This window comes from Scophthalmus maximus, chromosome 10 (genome assembly GCF_022379125.1).
Source record: "Scophthalmus maximus strain ysfricsl-2021 chromosome 10, ASM2237912v1, whole genome shotgun sequence".
NCBI classification, from domain to species: Eukaryota; Metazoa; Chordata; class Actinopteri; order Pleuronectiformes; family Scophthalmidae; genus Scophthalmus; species Scophthalmus maximus.
Genome location: NC_061524.1, coordinates 7,758,046 through 7,777,298, shown reverse-complemented (window position 1 = coordinate 7,777,298; position 19,253 = coordinate 7,758,046). Strand labels below are relative to the sequence as shown.

At 42.9% G+C, this 19,253-nt stretch overlaps 1 protein-coding gene across 1 annotated transcript; it reads left to right on the top strand.

Annotated features, from left to right (window-relative positions):
• Positions 1-3,138: 3,138 nt before the first annotated feature.
• On the top strand, positions 3,139-19,253 carry LOC118283787 (rho-related GTP-binding protein RhoQ). Its single transcript, XM_035606141.2, has 5 exons — positions 3,139-3,706; positions 4,084-4,142; positions 12,122-12,286; positions 14,733-14,828; positions 16,567-19,253. The coding sequence occupies exons 1-5, from the start codon at positions 3,565-3,567 to the stop codon at positions 16,726-16,728; spliced, it is 624 nt and encodes a 207-aa protein (XP_035462034.1). The 5' UTR covers positions 3,139-3,564; the 3' UTR covers positions 16,729-19,253.

The window sequence follows — 19,253 nt, the reverse complement described above, 5'->3', positions numbered from 1 at the left end:
CGCTCTAATTTAGGAGCTCATCTGAGAGCTTTGTGATTGCACTGCGCCACTCTCTCCCGTCTACTGCCTCATCCTCAGTTCGCAGGGTGGTGATTGATGTCGGTCAGTGACAGGGAATGTGTGTATGTGTGTGTGTGTGTGTGTGTGTGTGTCTGTGTGTCTACATGTGTGATCATACGTGCGTATGACGTGATCTGGAAGATAGTCTCTGGAAAGTGGATATAGGAGACATGGGAGTGAGAGGATCTTGCATTTGTTTGCCTTTCCCCAAAATAGAACCACTTGCTGGCCAGACTGCAGTCCCCTGCAAATAGACTCATGTAATACTATACTATTGAATATTTGTATTTTATTATTCATATCCACTCAATGTGCATAAAATGCTCCTAAACACAGTTTTTGCTTCCATGCAAACATGCCTGTCTCTTCAGAGAATACACAAAGTGTTTATATTTCTTTATTTGCAGGTGAATGTGCTGAAATACACAGTGCTGCAAACCAATATATTGAATCGAAGGCCCCACCTTTAAACTCAGCTTCATACAGAAATAGACGGTTGATATTAAATGTCAACCACATGGGAAATAAGGTCAGCTGCTCATTAATGAACTCCTGGGCGGCAATGTCTTCTAGTACCTGCCAGCACTAACCTACTGTATAGCAACCTAATAAACCTAATACTGCCCAATACACCACACGAACGCAATATCTGCCCTTCAAAAGCCGAAGTTTTACAGCTTATGACTCATCACAAGAATAGAATAGGAATGTTCTTATGATAGCGTAGGAGATAATGAAAAAAAAAAGTGTGGATGAGTAAGATGACATTGGAAACTTCTAATTAAGGATCACACATACCTAAAGGAAACTTTCAGTATTAACACAAACTTAGTCAGACTGAGGACAGTACATTAAGATTATTTAAGGACACACTTTTTAGTAAACTGTCCTTTGTGATAAGCTCTCTTTGTTGGATTATTATAAACAAGACCAACAGTCCCTCACAGAGTGATTGCTAACTAACAAGCAGAAAAACACATTCACTGTCAAAAAAAATGTTGCGGAGGTAATTTTTAATTTGCATAAATGATCAACTTTTATTGCTCTTTAAATCACTTTAAATGATTTGTCTCGGGTTGGACAAGCACTCCAGCAACATCATATCAAAACTGGTCAAATATTCACATCCCATGTTGGCATTGCTGATACAGATTCATGACAAACATCACAGTGAGAGTAAACAGTATCACATGTGGGTAGTAAAATTGTGCAATACTAATTTGATGAAGCCTTAAATAGTAGACTGGTGGTTGTTTGCCTAATACTGAGCACTGACTGGAACTTATAGCTTAACCCACCTTTTCACTAAACACACACTAATATCTAATGGAGTAATATCACAGTGGTTGATAGCCCCCCAGCCCCACCCCTTGTTGCCCAGCACATGTCTCCATGTGCAACACCTTGGGCAGGAGTATACTACATGTATGAGGTAATTGTTGCTTGGTCATGTGAGCTGCTGCAGCATCTGTCAAATGTGATGATAGCAGGAGAATCTTCGACCCGCCCCCCTGCAGCTGATTGGACAGATCAGTGCTGTCTAGGGACCATCAACGCTGAGATCATTCTGAGACACACACACACACACACACACACACACAGAGTGAAAAAGACAACCAATCCCACCCAATCAAAAGTAGAAAAAAATATGCTAATACATTTGATGTCTGCACTTTTTTTGAATTTGGCCTTTTAGCGATTTAAGACATTGAGATTCTCATGCCCGTGGATTTGCTTGTCATTTGCATTTCCATTTATGTATTATTAAAATAGGTAATTGGTGATTGAGTATCAGGAGAATATAAATACATAAAATGACTAATAACTTGTTCTTTCAAAGATACTGCATGTTAATCACTAAGGGTTGGGAGAAAGGATATTAAAACAAATTTCAATGTACTTAAAAGTTTGCGTATTTTATGGTATATAAAGGACCTATATGAACAGATGTGCTTTAAGTAGCTGAGTCACGATTGGTAAGAGTTACCGCTGTGTCCTTAGTACAGTAATTATTTGTGAGCTGACTCAGGGATCCCCTGGAGCTTTCGCAGTTTCCAACTCGCACTTCAGGAACATTTGGCCCCGAGAACGGAACCATTAACGCAGAAAGAAAAATGATAGCCACGTGTGGCATGGCATGTGCTCGCTCATTCCCCCTCTGTTTATGCTTTATTAAGACGGCTGTGAGTGTATGAGTGTGCTAATTCAAGGAGACAGCCAACACCTGGCCAACTGCTCTGCAGAGGTCAAATCTCTGTACCCCACCCTCCGTCTTTCTTAAACACACAACTCCTCCTGTGGCGTCTCCATCTGCAGCCCCCTGCTCGGATAGCACACACCCCATCCATCCTGCACGCACACACGCACCCACAGACAAGCACACACACACACACACACACACACACACACACACACACACACACACAGTACAGTACAGTAAGAATGGATCATCTGTTCGTCTCCTCGACCACAAAGTCATGTGAAAAAGAGACAGATACTTCCCCTAAATTTAGAACCATGGAGCTGGACTTAAGTTACAACCTTCTGGTATCTTAGCAAACAGGTGGAGCACATTCTTATATGTTATGCTGGACTGTATGGTAGGGCAGAGGCACATCTATACACAGTTTATTAAATATAATACCACTATAGGCCTATTGTCTTTATACTTGTGGACTGGGTGAAACTGCAGGGGGTCACATTGTTGGTCAATATCACAGCCTCATAATGAATCACATCCAGTGACATTTCATGGCATTATTGAATCTTTAGGTTACTGGATTATACCAGTAGGCAGGCTAATGTGGTGTGTGTGTATGTGTGTGTGTGTGTGGTAGTCCTATTCACTGGTAAATATCATTTTAAACATCAGGATATTGTTTTATTTCCTACGGTATCACATTGTACACTAGTATCCCCGGGACAACACAACCATTCTTACATACGTCTACTGTGTTCCCCTGAGATGTATGAGGCCATTTCCTACACTCCTCAGCCCGCGCGTCCCCGCCAGGCGGAGTGCAACTTCATCCAGAGCCCCTTGCGCTCAGGCGCAAGCTCCGCCCCTCTCCGCCGAGCGCACCCACCTCGTCCTCGTCCTTGTCCGGCAGCGGCGGCGGCGGCGAGCGAGAGCGCAGACGTGGTGAGGGTCCTCGCCGGGGAGCGGACGCGACGGACGCGCAGCAGCGGGTGGCACGTCTCGGCCGTCTGTTGTCCAGAAGGGTGGCGACCGGGAGAGCCCCAGGGACCGAGATCGGGGATCGTCAGCCGGGATCGGGGAACTCTTTCACTGCCCAATTCCTGTGGGGGGGGGGGGGCACCGTAGTGGCCGCGGCGGGGAGCAGGAGGAGGCGGTGAAGATGCGCCTCCGACCCTGCTGATGCCCGCCGCGCGCGCATCACCGCCCCGCAGCAGCAGCAGCCGGAGGAGCCGGAGGAGCCGGAGGAGCCGGAGGAGCCGGGGGTCGGGACAACAGGGGACGATGGTGATGGTGAGGTCGGGATCATGGCAAACGGAACCGGCACCATAATGTTGAAGTGCGTCGTGGTCGGAGACGGCGCAGTGGGGAAGACGTGTCTCCTGATGAGCTATGCCAACGACGCCTTCCCCGAGGAGTATGTGCCCACGGTCTTCGACCACTATGCAGGTATGGACACGATTCTTGTCATGTTTACAATTTTGAGCGTCTGTCAGTAACATCTTTTGACTTGCTGAACTGCGGCTTTTCTAACGATTTATGTGAACCAGACGCGGAGAAGAGGGGGGGGGGGGGGGGGGCAACACAAAGAGAGAAACGCCTGAGTGAATTCCCAGTTTCCTCTGCCACTCTTTCTCCAACTGCATTGGCTCGCATCTGTTGCTATAATCAAAACCACTTGTTTGCCTCCTCCACAGCAGAGAGAGGGGGGGGGGGGGGGGGGGGGGCCCTGATCCCCCTCCCTCCCTTTCCCTCTCTTCCCTTCCCTCATCACCCACACGCCCTCTCCTTCCTCCTCTCAACTGCTCTTTGTCATTTTCTTGCAGTGAGTGTCAACGTCGGTGGAAAACAGTACTTGCTGGGACTGTATGACACAGCTGGTCAGGTACAGTTTATTTTCTGCTCTGGCCAAGTGCCAAGCATGTCAAGGACACACACACCCACACACACTATCTCTCTCTCTCTCTCTCTCTCTCTCTCTCTCTCTCTCTATGTCTTCCACTCTATCTCGATCTTGGCCTCTCCAATGTGCTCATGGGACCACTAACTACGCGACGGTGCCTCTAACACACCCACAGGCTTCATATTCAGGCCAGACACTAAGCTGCAACAGGTGATGGTTCTCCCTCACGGGTTTACTGCCACAGTCTGGTGTGCCACGGACAGTTATGGCGGTGCGGGGGTTTCAATAGTTCTATTATGTGGAGAACAGGGCTCCTATGTCCAGTAGTGATGTCACAGGTTTGTTAATAGGGCCGCCTAATGCCTGGGCTTTTTCTTGACAATGTGCCATTCAGTGGGCAAGAGTTAAAACTGTACACACACACACACACACACACACACACACAATAGTGTTTCCGCCCAGCAGAAGAGCCAGTGTACGCACACACACACACACACGCACACATATAGACACAGAGGTAAGCACATTCATCGTTTGCCACCCGAACTTCCGGACACAAATTTGAAGGGCAAACTAAAACTATGATCAGAATGATACATCAGGCAATTAGACAACTGAGTTCAAATGATTAGTCAAGTAATCGATGAGTCGATTGATACTACTGGTTACATTTCAAACACCTGGATTTACCATGTTTTTAATTGACATTTAAAAGAGTTCAAGTCTACTGAGAAACCCTGAATTGAACAAAGGTAAGCTGTAAACTGCCCAAGGTTAAAAAAAAAAAAAAAAAGTGTTGAAGACTTCCAAACCCCGTGTCTGCACAAACTGTGCTGCATCACTCTCTGATGTATTATTAGCATAGTACTGTGCTGCAGGAAGTAGAGCTGTGCGTTTCTATTCAGAATGATGAGGAAAAAGGCAAGCGACAAAGGAAGACAGACTGGCTGGTCAGAGATACAAACTTCAGCAACATAATGGGCCACAACTTTAGAAGAGAAATAGATGGAGGCTTCACACGAGTGAAGATCAGCGCAACTGATCTCGTAGTCAGTCTTTCATCTGCAGTCGACTACAAGTGCTTCACATGTGTGGGAACTTGTGTAACCGGGTTGGTGCCAACTTTCCGAACAGCGTATCATTTTCATTGTTGTCATTGTCTTTTGCTTCTGAATAAGTGAAACATTTCAAATACATTTTCGTATTGAGGATGCCAAAAATATTATTTATCTATTCTTGGCTTTAATTTTCACAGTAGACTGAGACATTGAACAATGTTCCATTTCGTTAACAACCGAGAAAAATGGATGTGTTCAAAAACGTTAATTGTTTGACTTTAGAAACAATATCGACTTCAAGTCTTTCAAATTGGATTATTTGTTGGTTTCCAAAATCATAAGGGATAGTGAACTCAATATATTTTAAGTTTGGAAATCTTTTGCACAAATGAAAGAATTTAGATCTATCAACATTTCTTATCTGATATTTAATTGAACAGAAATGAATTATGAGAGAAAATCACAAGCAGATTTATTGATTTTGTAAAGCAGCCCTGTATAATACACAAGGTTAATCATTAATACATGCATTTTTAGTGTTTTGGTGTCTTTTGAGATGAAGATTTCTTTGTATTTTAACCATAAAACAGATAGATTAAAGGCACCCTGTGGAGTTTTTGGCCGCTGGTAGCACTGCAGAGCATTGTTCTTAAAAAAAAAATTGGGACTTAATTGGTTTGTTTAGTGCACACAAAAACAGGGATGCCAGTGTAACATGCAAAAAAACGTGGCAAGGCACCAACAAAGGAGCTTGAGAAGAAGACTGCCAGCGAGCAAACAGCTGGATGTAAACATTGCACAACTCCAAACATTTATATTGGCTTCAAAAAATATTTGATGAGGAAGGAAATTGATTCAGCACATTTATATTATACCTTGAGGATTCACACGGGGTGTTTTGGTGAGAAACACTGAACGTGTTTATGACTTTTGTTGAAAATGTCACTCGGCTGTACTGCGAGGCCCGTCAACATTGGTGACCTTTAACCCGTCTTTCCAGCGGCCTGAATGTTGAATAGTTAACACTTTCCTCAGGATCGGATTTAACTGCGCAAAGTCAGAATGAGTCACAATCTGAAATGTGAGCCGGTACTGGAAGGTCAACTGGGGAATATTCCGCCGTTTTCTCTCTTCTGTTCATTCATGAATGCTGAATGCAAAAAGGCCATGAATAGCAAATCACACGCCCCGTCCCTCGCTCCGTCCCAGGCGAACGGCTACCTGTGGCTCTGTTGTGTTTTTTTCCTTTAGAAAACAGATGGTACAAGTATTACTATACGCGGTTGTAAAAAAAAAAAGAGGAACACAACCTTATTGTCTCCTCTGGTGTGTTTGACGGTTGTGTGTGTGTGTCTGTGTGTGTGTGTGTGTGTGTGTGTGTGTGTCAGAGCAGGGTTAGTTTTGAGCTGATTCAGAGTGTCTCGGAAATGGAGAAGTTCTCCCAGATGTCTGCTGCGGGTGCTGCTCGCCGCTGAGGGTAGAGTTACTGCTCTTGAAAATGCGGGCCCCCCCTCACTCACTCAGCCACCCTCCGCCCCCAACTCGGCTGACCTCTTTATGTGGAGCACAAGGCCAGCTGGTAATGTTTATAGCTCCAGCATCTGATCAAAGGCCTGGCGCCCCAAAAAGAAAGAGAAAGAGAGAGAGTGAGAGGAAGACAGAAAGAGGAAGAGAGAGAGAGAGAGAGAGAGAGAGAGCGACGGATGGGGGGTGGAATTGCTCAGAAATTGGATAAACTCCATACTTTCATTTTCCCTTCTTCATTTAAATGTCCCCCTGCGTCATCTCCACCTCTGGCCTGTCCTACACATGCTCAATTAGCTTCAAGCTCCCTGTAATATTTATATTCCTTGCATGGCCGGAGCTCCCACAGTGCTTCGCCGTTCCACAAGCATATCAGCAGCTTTGCAGACGCACGCTGCCTCCGTGCCCTCAGCAGGTGCCACTCCACGCCGTCACGTCGGTGTTACACGTCAGGCCACATAATCACGACTCGGCATTTAGCCGATGTGCCGCTGTGCTTTGTCTGCTGCTGATACCGCCCCCCGCCGCCTGCGATTGTCTGCAGGCTGCCACGTCGCTCAGCCAGCCACTGCCTATTGAGTTATTCCATATGGAAGGTTTGCAAAGTCTGTTTTGCTGAATGTGATGAAGGAATAGAGAGGGGGGGAAGTCTTTACTTATTCATTCATTCTCCTGCTACATGCTCCTGCTTCACTCGAGAAAAATCGAGCAACGCTGCCTGAGGAGGAGCAGGAGGAAACAGGAAGTGGATGCTAAGTGCTGTGGTACCCAGAGAAACGCTTTAGGCGGAGGAACTGTTGAGCTGAGACCCTGTGTGATCCACGTCCTGCTGCCCTGTTAACCCCCACTTTGTTCTTGGACGGTTCTTCACTTGCGCAGCCCTTCAGATGATGTCACACTCAACTGCACACCCTGTAATCGCTTTTACCACTTCACTTCACCCATTACCCCAGTCTCTCCCCGGCGTTTGGTGCAGTCGGATGAGTCTCTCTGTGACTCAGCATCCCAGAGTGGCCTGGTGACCCTCAGACTTCCCAGTGGGGATAACAGGGTGGCAGGTGGATTTAGGGGTGAGGGTTGGAGGGTGGAGACTGGAAATGATTCCTCCCAGTTGGATGCCTGTCACCACTCAGCTGCTCAGACGCATAGAAACGGGAGTACGACAGACATGCCTCGGCCCTCACCTTCAACTGGAGATTTACACTTTGGAGTAGCACCTTGTGCCCACAGTTCTCATGTATGGAGAGAACTCTTTCAGAGTTGCGACTTAGTCAGGATAGTGAAAAAAAAGCCATAAAACTTCCAGAGAGACCAAGGCAAAGTGTCCAAATGCCCCAGCACCCCAGACTCTCAGGGGTCCATCGGCCCCTGGGTCACTTTGTGGCATTTAGTGTGGCAACCCTTGTATTCCGAATCTTGGTGCCATGTCTTGTAAAGAGGCCCCGTGACCCTCATTGTGTATGTTGATATTGTGCTTGTATGGTTTAAAAAAAGGCAATTTGATAAAACTGGGCACTATTTCTTTTCGCAAATGTTGCTTAAACAAGAATAAATAATGCATTTGTTGAAAACTATTATCAATGGCAGATTAAAACACATTTAGTACTCTGGTGAGTATTTACAGCAGCTAATGATTTTTGTAGTTTGAGCTCTATGGCACAGAGGAATAAGTTGAGTCAGGCTTAAGCTTGAATATTTGTGAGCGGGATGTTAATTGTTGTTTTTGGTCTCGTCATGAGAGAAAAAAACATATAGTACATTGCCAGCCTTATGCTTTAACAACGTGTTGTCTCCAAGCTGAAGCTTAGATAAGTCCAGTGACATCATCAGGGATTTGACAAAGCTCTTCCAGAGCCACAGAGGACATTATACAGCTGTTTGAGTTCCACTTCCCATGGTTAATAAACCAAAACCTTCATAGGTATAAGGAATGAATTGTAAGTATTTCTCAAGGTGCTTCAATTAAGTGATCGTTTCAGCACTTTGGATGAAAAAGAGGAGTTCATGTTAATGTTTATCTTGTGCCATGCTATTAACTCAGATTAAAGGCAACATTGAACTATCCGATTTTTGAATGGAGCGTGGCTGGTGAGTGCTCGAGCGCTTAGTGCTCAAGCTCTGATTAATGATCATTAATCACATTTAAAGAGCCACTAACTGCGTAATGTTCACGTTCCAGAGCGGTGACAGAACTTTGCGAATAGAAGCGTCTGTGTCTGGGCCTGGGATCCCACCCGACGACCATGTTAGAGCAGGCGTCTCTGACTCTGTTGACATAGCCAGTTTATAGAGCCCCGAGGACGAGATAGGAGTAGAAGAGGAGAAAGACAGAAGAGAGAGAGAGAGAGAGAGAGAGAGAGGGGTGGAAGGAGGGGGCGATGGAGTAGGGGAATGACTCACTGATATTATAGCACTCATATGTCACTGAGTCAACACAGAGATACAGCGCAGCTCACACAGTGGCCAAATGAAGACTCGGGGTCTTATCCTGACGCAAATGTATAGAGGGAGTTTAGTGTAAAGGTTTCAGCTCACTAAGTCACTCTCGTTTCCATTTTGTCTCTGTCATTCCTTTCTTCACTGCTCGTAATGTTTACTCTACACTCCTGACCTCCTCGGTGTCTGGCGTATACACACAGACGGGTGAACTGTGCTAATAAAACTGCAGGACGTTCTCAAAACTTTCTTCCAAAGCTCTGAAACAGCAGCGTGAGTGTAAACATGTCTGGTGTGGTAATTAAACTCAAGACTGGGCTGTGGTGCTACGCCGGAGCAGACGCTCGGTGTATCCACTCCGAGTGGCTGGCGGCCACACTGTCTTTGGTAATGTGTCAGCGGTGGGCTGAGGCCGAGACGAGTCCCAGAGAAGGCCCGGGCCTGTTGACGGTAAACTGCTGAGTGGCTTACACTGTGTTCCTTTATGTCTGTGGCTCATTGGGGAATCAGAGGATTCACATGTCTGAGCAAAGGTCATGAACACAGACACATCAACACAGTGGACTTGATCCCTTGTGACAGACACCAAGTAAACGTGGGATACCTCATTGTGTATGTAAATGCATTTAGTGATACGTGCTCTTTAATTTTACAGAATAAACAATGCATGTTTAGATTAGATTCTTCAATTTATATATATTTGGTTGTATTTACTTATTTTCTATTTATTTACAGTTATTGATTGTAAAGTTTATGGTTAAACTGTAAAATATCAAGTTTGATAATGTTTTTTAATCAACTGATCAGCTATTGCGAATTTAAAGAAATCAAAAATCCATATAGTTTGGGCTCTAACATCTAAATCTTTCTAGGTTTTTATTTTCCCCCCTTGCCTAACCCTGTTCTGATTCATTACTGTGACGTAAATGTCGAATGTGATCGATCAGAATCGCCTGCTGAGGTGAATCACAGACAAGCTGTGGCTTTTGCTCTGTGATGAAGCACGACTGTGTTTTCTTCACTGAAGCTTAATTATACCTAACGATGCAATATTTTATTTTGATGTAAGCAGATAGGCGGTCTTTAATTCAGATGACTTAGCTACAGTATAAAATGCTGTGGGTAACTGTAGAATAGAAGATTAAACACTGCAACATTGGTATGGATGGAGATATTTAAGTAATTGTTAATGGATAACATAACCAGACGGGAATGTCTTTTCGTTTCTAACCCAGGGAGAAATTAAATACCTGACAAGTCATGGTTTTTCATCATGTTGATGATAACATGAAAAATGTTAAAATCCAGTATTGCTGTTCAAATCAAGGCCTTTTCAAAAAAATCACAAAAAAGGTCACAATCGGCAGAGGATGGTTATTTAGACTTTATTCCCTGGTATGAGACTCCAGTCCGACATTTCTCTCTCTTCTTTATACATGGTATATGTTATGTCATAATCTGTGACACTTTCAATTTCATTGATTCCTCGGCTCACTTCAAATCATACAACTAAACGCGTGTAGCGTGGTATATGCAAATCATTGGTCGCAGCTTATTTGAAGCACCAGATGGTTTGCATTCGTGAGCGTTTTGTCGCATCAGGAAGTTAGAATGGTGTCAGACAAACTGTGGTAAGCTGTCAGTCACAGGATAATTACCTATCTGACTGTGTTGTCAACGCACTCAATCGTCCCATGTGACAATCTCCAACCCCTCAGGCACGTTTAAACAGTTAAAAACAGCCTCAATAAATGATTTCCTGCATGAGCCAGGTCTGTGTAAAAACTCTGTAAAAATACTCCACTCATTTGGAAGTATGAGCTAAATCCCCTTGACCCACTGCTGTGTGGCGTAGTTGAGTCATTTGCGGCGCAAGCACAGGCGTGAAGATTGGTGTGCTGTTTTTATCCGCTACCTCAATCTCATATATAGTCGGTGTTCCTAAAAATCCATTACACAGGCAACAAAAGGTGAAACCCTCGCCTGGCTGATCCACTCTTGTTTGGAGATTCTTCAGACATTTGCATAGCAATTTCCCTTTAATCCATTTGTGTGAGGAGGCCTAGTCTCTGGGGTTGTAGCAGTGTGATGATATCGGGCTGTGGCGTGTGTGTTTGTCAAAGAGTGGGACTTGCTGAAGGCGTCAGAGTGAAAGACTGCCATGCCAGCACTCAGCTGTCCCATTGCAACTAATCTCTGGCACAGCGGGACGACGTATCCAATTTGCTTTGTTTTCGGGGATGCGGACGATACTTTTCCAAGACGTTGTAGGTCTGGCTGAGTCATGTCTAATTACTGGAGATTTGTAGATTCCTTGTGTCTTCGAGCTATAGCAGCAGGAAACTATGTAACCAGGTATGAATATTCATGTGTGTGCAAGTCGGAGACTCTGTCAAAAGGGTTTAATCTTTGGTGGGGACAAGGCAGCGCTTGATCTGGCACACAAAGGGCAGTTTTGCGTCTGTGAATTATCCATTTACGCTACTCAAATATCAGAGATGGCAGCGCGTCAGGTCTTTTCAGGGTCTTGTGGCGATGCCTTGTGCTCGGTCCGCTGCAAAATTTAAAATATAAATATAATATTTTTGTCTGGATAGGAGAGCTCTCATGTGAAGGTCATCTTGTTCACATTCTTTCTCTTCATAACCCAAGCGCAGTTTGTTCGTGTGTAACACTATAATCGGCCACATCATTTGTGTTAAACAACCAAAGAGCTGGCTAAGTGCAGTGTAAAGTTAGCTCATCTGGCTCCTGAGGAGGAAACGTCTGTCTGCGTTTGGAGCTCATTTTCTTTAATACACTTTAATAATTCATGAATTATAATTTCTCAGATGTTCAGAAAAGGAGATGAATTATGTCTGCCCATTGGCTCCACTGTCCCCCTCCATCCCGACTTCTCATCCTCTCCCGGAACTTAACTGTTAGTGTCCTGCTCTTTTGCAGGAGGACTACGACCGCCTGAGGCCGCTGTCCTACCCGATGACCGATGTTTTCCTCATCTGCTTCTCCGTGGTCAACCCTGCCAGTTTCCAGAACGTGCGAGAGGAATGGGTGCCCGAGTTGCAGGAGTACGCACCCAGTGTCCCTTACCTGCTCATTGGCACCCAGGTTAGTCCCTGACACAGTTAACAGCACAGGTCTTGGTCTTGGATACACTAACACCATTTGATACAACTGTTCCTGAGCTTATTCTTGTCATTTCTCACATATTGATGCTCCCAAATTTTATATCCAGATCGTGTGAGACAATGTTGCCCTGTTTTGGCTTTTTTCTGAATTGTTCCTGTTGAGCAAACTGTCACACACTTTTACCTCGAGACAGAGGCAGACAGAGCAATTTGTTAGATTCATGGACAAATGTGCCAAGAGCATGTTTCCAAACCCTGAGAGAATATCACAAAACATATAAAAGAAGATATAGAGGGCAATATTTTACTGTTTAGCGCATAAACTCTCTGTTGCCAGAACACTCTTTCATCTCATCTTTTAAATGAGAGCAAAATACAGTATGTTGTTTGAATGACAATACTACATAACGTGTTATTGTAAGTAATACTGAAAGCGTGCATTTATATTACTGAAAGCTGCTGTATTTGCAACTTAAACAGACAATTGCATTGGTTTGGTTATGGGAAATCACAGTAATGTGATCTAACCTTTCTCAAGAAATGTGCATGGAGCATTTCTTCACTGTTTTGTTCTAAAACAATTTAGTTTGAAGTTTAACTACGATGAAGAATCACTACTTGCTGCATCTGCGTGCTGTGTGTTTGTAGTCATGACAGTTTTTTCTCTCTCAATATGAATAATCGATGATGGTCTATTGCAGTCACTCTCACAATTCATTCATAATTGTAAAACTACAGTGTTACTACAATTATTAGTACCGTTACGTCTAGTGATAAACCATGTTGGTAATTGGTATTTTAACCTGGATTTGGTGATTCGTCGGCTCCCTAGGGACAGTGGAACAGGCTGTAAACACTACTGACACATGATCACCTCACAAAGTTGTGGCTCAAGTGTTAGCAAACAGTCGCCTATTTAAACATCCTGCAGCCGTGGAGCAACTACAGCATTCGTTTGGAGTCATGTTTCCAGCCAGCTGAAGTATACAAGTCCAATATACACTCTCCTATTTACTCTCCAACAACTCCTGACTCTTAAGCTGCTAAATGCTCCACTATGTGCACCAGCTTGTTGCAGACCTTGTGTACACCTGGTGTACAGTGAGTTATATATTGAACATAGCCGCCTGCTGCAGCTGCTGGAACAAAGTTATTTTTCAAAAATTGTTCATCAAAAAATATTAATAAAGCATTAAGAAAATAAGATGAAAAGCAGACTTAGCATCATAGTCCTGAATCTGAGCCATGAAAAGGAAGAGTTAATTTAATAACTAAATAAAAACCTGCAACGGACATTAGGGCTGGGTGATAAGGTTTGATACACAGTATGTGGTCACGATAAAAAATTTCATATACTGTCAATGATTATACCAGTAAATGTCTAATCTCAAGACAGTTAATTCAAATGGTTTCTTCTTCTCACTGGATATAAATTGACAGGCACTTGCTAAAAGGCAAAACATTTCACAAATCAGAGGTACAACATTCAAAATAATTATAGGTGTCCTCACTATGCTTGGGCGATGCATAAGCATTACATCGATATATTTATATTGAACTTTTGTTATACTGCTATTGGCTCATTCTGCCTTAACTGTTCTTAGTGCTGGGGTCCTGACTGCCTTGAAGGTACTTATGAAATCAATTTTTTTTTAAACCAGCCATTAACTTTTACAAAGATACTAATGCCGGGCTAATGTGCTGTGATCTTCAATTGATGCATCACTAAACTCATACAGATGTTAAGAGATGACATCAATCCTGAGTATTAGCCGTTTTAAAAAGCAACTACCAATACCATATGTGTCCTCTTAAAATACAGAGCTGATTTGTGGGAGATTTTTGGTCCGTGTTCCCTGGCAACCAGATGCCAGTGCAGCCAAGGCCCAGTGGTGATGAGGAGGATGTAGTGGGTGTTTGATTTATTTTGTGTCAGCTGAACTGCTCTTTTATCAATTCTTGCCATAACTCACTCGTCGCTCTTCGGATGGATATTGCTTCTTGTTAACAGTGAGCCACGCTAACACAAATCACACCAATTTAGGAAATGTTTAATGAAGGTTTCCCCCCTCGGAAGACTGTGCAGGTGGATGCATTCATCATAACCGGTTATTACAGAAACACTGGTGAATCGTTTGTGCTCAACATTGCGATGAATAAAAGAAGAGTGAGGAACCTTGTGTGTGGTGAAATGGCTTTGCACAAGAGGAGGAAGTGGGGGCCAACGTGGCTCTGTTTCAAAATGAGACAATACTGTCAGTTTTACAGTTAAGCTCTTCCACTCAGCTAATGGCTTTTTTTTCCAAAAGCATGGAGTCAGAAAAGTGCTGTTAACATGTAATGTGCTGATTTTATGTTGACAAACCAGACACGTCAATTATGTCTTGCATATTAAAGCGTCTCAAAGAGTCTCTTGTCAATTTCAGATTGATCTTCGTGATGACCCCAAGACCATTGCCAAACTGAATGACATGAAGGAGAAGCCCATAGCCACTGAGCAAGGACAGAAACTGGCGAAGGAGGTTTGTACGTTTGTCTGACGGAGGAGGGGAACTAATACGTAGCTGGTGAAGAGGAGAATCTTCTATTTTCACTTTTAAGTGTTGCATAATTAAGGTGTCGAGTCCAGTTAGTTTCCTGTGTGTTGATTTGATGCAGGAATTGTCTCTGTAGGGATGTAATTTCCCTCAATGAAATACTTGGAATCGAACCTCTGTACATTCTTTTGCCTGGAAATGAATCTGGGAATACATTCTGGGTCAACATATATGTCCAGCGAGGAGTTCAAGACAAGAGGATGCAGACACCAAATGTGGTCTGTGATTAATGGTTCCTGTCAGACTGAAACCGAGAATGCAAGTCAACCCTTCAAAAATTACAGTCCAGATCCCTTTAAAAGCAGATATTCATGCAGTGTTGGCAACACAGAATAGGACTTGGAATTCATGCCTCGTGGGGTCAAGAAGTTTTCTAAAAGACACGAGGGTCCATGTAAAATAATCTGTAAATTACTCCAATTAAGTTCAGTCAATGTGAGCACCACTTCGGCTTGGCTTCTTTCGTCCTCATCGATGCCCCGTCGCCCATATAATTTAATATGAAGATTATAAATTATGAAAAGCCCCAGTTTGTGTTTTATTACCATTAAATTCATTAAAGTCATACAGCAAAGCATCCATTTTTATCAAAACCTGTTAGTATTTCAAGGAATACAGAGCCTCTTCTAACCTCCAATCTGGGAAAGAAATTTCAAGGGAACAGTAAAACAGATTTTTACTAAGTATGCACAGTTCACTATGAGCTACATCTGTATTCTAAATGTGCACTGGAGTCGGAGCCAGCAGCCAGTTAGCTTGGCTTAGCTCAAAGATTGGAAACGGGGGTAAACAGCTGCTCAGGCTTTGTCAGAGGACACAAAGATCCACCAACAAGCACATCCAAAGCGGACTGATTAAAACATTACATCTGATTTATATCTGTTTCACCCATGCCAAAAATGTAAAAACGACTGCCAGACTATTTCTTGCCCACGGAGATCACTGCTCCCAGGAGACGTACGGTCTCCTGTTTCCAATCTTTACGCTAAGCTAAGTTAACCAGCTGTTGGGGTTCATATTTACTGTATAATCAAAAGTGCATCAAGGGAGTGAATGTGCTTATTCCCTTAAAATGCAAACTATTAACAACCTGACAACGCCTATAGCTTCCTACGATGGAAAAGGAATGAAAATAGCTTGGCTAGTCCCTCCATAAGATCAACGCTAGCCAAAGCAGAAACACGCAGTCTTACTAGCTAGTCGTGCTACTGCTTAGCCTCTGCCTGTATTTTACCCAGTGACGGAAAGAGTTGTATGCTTTACTGACTGTTTAAAATGTCCACTGTGCCCTTTGAACAAATATATAAAGTAATTTTGTCTGCGTAGTCAGGGGCATTTTTTATGTTGATGAGTAGCAAAAGAGCTATTGGGATGCTAATTAGAGACCTGTACATTGGCAAGTATTGAAACACTCGCCAATTAATATGTTCTTGTTTATTTAATCTGAACAAAATGTAAAAAACTGTAGAGCACTTTTTCTGTTGTTGTTATGCCAGACTTTCTTGGCAGGGATAACTTCCCCTGCTTGTTGCCTGACAACTGCTCCCAGCTTTGTCCAGCACATAACTGACTTAAACTACTTGAAATAACTAGCTAGTTGACCACTGCATTGTTGTTGGGTTTTTTTTCTCTAACTGATGGTTTGTCCCTTGTTTCTCATCAGATTGGTGCATGTTGCTATGTGGAATGTTCAGCATTGACCCAGAAGGGCCTGAAGACGGTGTTTGATGAGGCCATCATCGCCATCCTGGCTCCCAAGAGGAAGAAGGGAACTCTGAAGAGACGGCTGGGACCCCGCTGCATCAACTGCTGTCTGATCACGTGATACATAAACGCAGAGATCATTCGCCAGCCAGCCATAAACCAAACCTGGACTGGAGGCAAAAGACACACTGCAGTAAAATGCACAGACAGCAGCAGAGTGAGACAAAAGCGAGGACTGAAAAGGACAAAACAAGAGCTGCGTTCAAGCTGCAGTGCTCTTGAAAGGCCAGAACTTTCTCTCCTGCTGTCCATCACTGGGTTGAGGATGCAGTTTTACTACCAAAGGAGCACAAAACCCTCTCTTCTTGTGAAAGACTTTTGGCCTCAGAAGTACCTTCTTTTATAACCATTTTTAATCTTCTTTTTTTTTTCCTGTACAAAATGTTGTATGCTGTCATACAAAAAAAAGTACAAAATGACTATTCAGTTTAAGGCATTCATATGATTTCTGGGGTTTTGAAAGTTAGATTACTGATTTGTGAATTTGTCAAGATAAGATCAGAGAGAAAACACGCAGCTGATAAATAATGTGTTGCGAATTTAACGTGACACTATGACGGTGCCCAGGCTATATTTCTGGACATATGGGGCCCAGATATTTTTCGATTTAAATCTTCCTACAAAAAGCCTGTTGGCCCACAATATCTTTCCCCAATTATCTGTCCTTTGATGACCTGAAGGTTAAACCACACTAGATGCTTTTCATTGTGTAGGGGATAACGCAAATCAACAATTGTGAAGTTTTGTTCAGACAACAGATTTTGGACCTAGAACTGTATTAAGGTTTGAGAGTCTTGTGTTTTTTGCCTTATGAAAACCCCATAATTTCATAGTGTGGCATGCCAAAACATACTGCAACATAAGACTGGGGCTGTGGTCTTCATCAGACTGAAGAAGTTTATTATCCGTTTGAAAAAAATATATATATATTATCAAGAGTTTATGATACTGTATCTCTCAAATAGAGACCATCAAGTCTGTGCAAATATCGTTTTCACACCTGATAGCTCAACTGTTTTGATTAATCTTTTGTTATTTTGTGTTATCCTTCCATAACCTTTACGAGATCTGATTTTAGAAATGAAACCGAATGAATATCCTACGTAACATCCAAAGAATCAAACGCACACACTTTGATCAAAAATCAGGTGGCTAAGATGACCCAAAACTGTATATCTAATGCACAACATGAAGCACAGTTACGCCACTTAATCTCCCAGCACAACAAAGCACATTCCTCTGCTTTTGCACACTGACCCATCTCTGAAAAATGGCTGATTGAAGCAGAGACGATGCACAATGTTCTGTCAGGCACAAGCATAACATAGCACACCGTCTTACCATCTCGCCTCCAAAGTCCTGCGACAAGGCCTTGGGTGAAAACATGCAAAATGTCAGCTTTTCAAAAAATATGGAAAACACAAATCGATCTAAATAGTTTTGAAAATGAACACAGAATTTCAGTCGGTTGCACCAGCCACTTGTAAATTGAAATTCACCTTGGTTATAATCTTAGTCTGTTGTGGATCTTGACACATACGTAAACTAAAACGATTTTTAAGCAAACTGCACAAAAACAACACAATATAACACAAAATATTATGCCAATAATGATAGCTGGACAAAATGATAAAAACTCAGTCTAAACTGTATGAACGCTACTTTATCTGACACGTTTGTTTCCTTCCTACATTAACAAAGGATTGGCACTTAATTTTAATAAACCCAATCGGCCCCCTAAAACGAGTTTTGTGCCTGACACTTGATTTTCTATAAATTCAGCCTTGCAAGTGTGAAACTACTCACTGTAGTTGTGAATAACGTTGAAACACTTTCTAAATAAGAGATAGATTTACATACAGCTGGTGCAGCCCAGTCAATCTGTTTATAGAGTTTGAATAAATTAATTTGAGGTTATATGGTCAACATATGTATGCAAATAACATTGGTTTGACCAGCACCCATTTACCAAACCTGTCTTTTCAGCAACACTGTAGAGACAGGTTTCCCCATTAGAATTTAGAATTCATTGATCTGTATAATAACGTCATATCCAACAACTTTTTGAATCGAAATGGAGACGATGATGCGTGAAATTTACCAAGATTTAGAGAATTTATGCAACAGAGGTTTCAGACCCACATGTCTGTCATGAAGTTGGTGAAAACTTGAGGTAAGGATGGAAGTTTTCTTGGAAGCCACACTGCAGCCAAACTATCCGCTCTTCTGGTTTCTGTGGATTTGATATTGGCCTTTTTTTTCTAGACGTATATAAAATATATTAATCAAAGGTGCCAACTCTTGCTGAATGACTTCTATTCATTTCCTGTTCAAAGTCAGACATGATGATTGATTAAAAGCTTTAATGTAAATGGTGCTCCTCTTCTCTGTTCCAGCCTGCATTGTGTAACTGTCTTTTTGAGCAGAACAGTGGATTGCAGGGCGAACAGCCTTCTCTCTTGGACAGTTTTGCTTGCTTACGTTGTGTGAAGGTCCACCCTCAGGATCCAGGACCCAAGTGCCGCAGCCACCAATGCATTCTCCCGTTGATGCTCTTCTCAATAAATGTGTTTAATGTGTTAATAA

Excerpts from the sequence above, each read along its gene's own strand:
- LOC118283787 (XM_035606141.2), top strand. The coding sequence starts at position 3,565 with ATGGCAAACGGAACCGGCACCATAATGTTGAAGTGCGTCGTGGTCGGA. Across the intron at positions 3,707-4,083 it reads GGTCTTCGACCACTATGCAG|TGAGTGTCAACGTCGGTGGA; the intron begins GTATGGACACGA and ends ATTTTCTTGCAG. Across the intron at positions 12,287-14,732 it reads ACCTGCTCATTGGCACCCAG|ATTGATCTTCGTGATGACCC; the intron begins GTTAGTCCCTGA and ends TGTCAATTTCAG.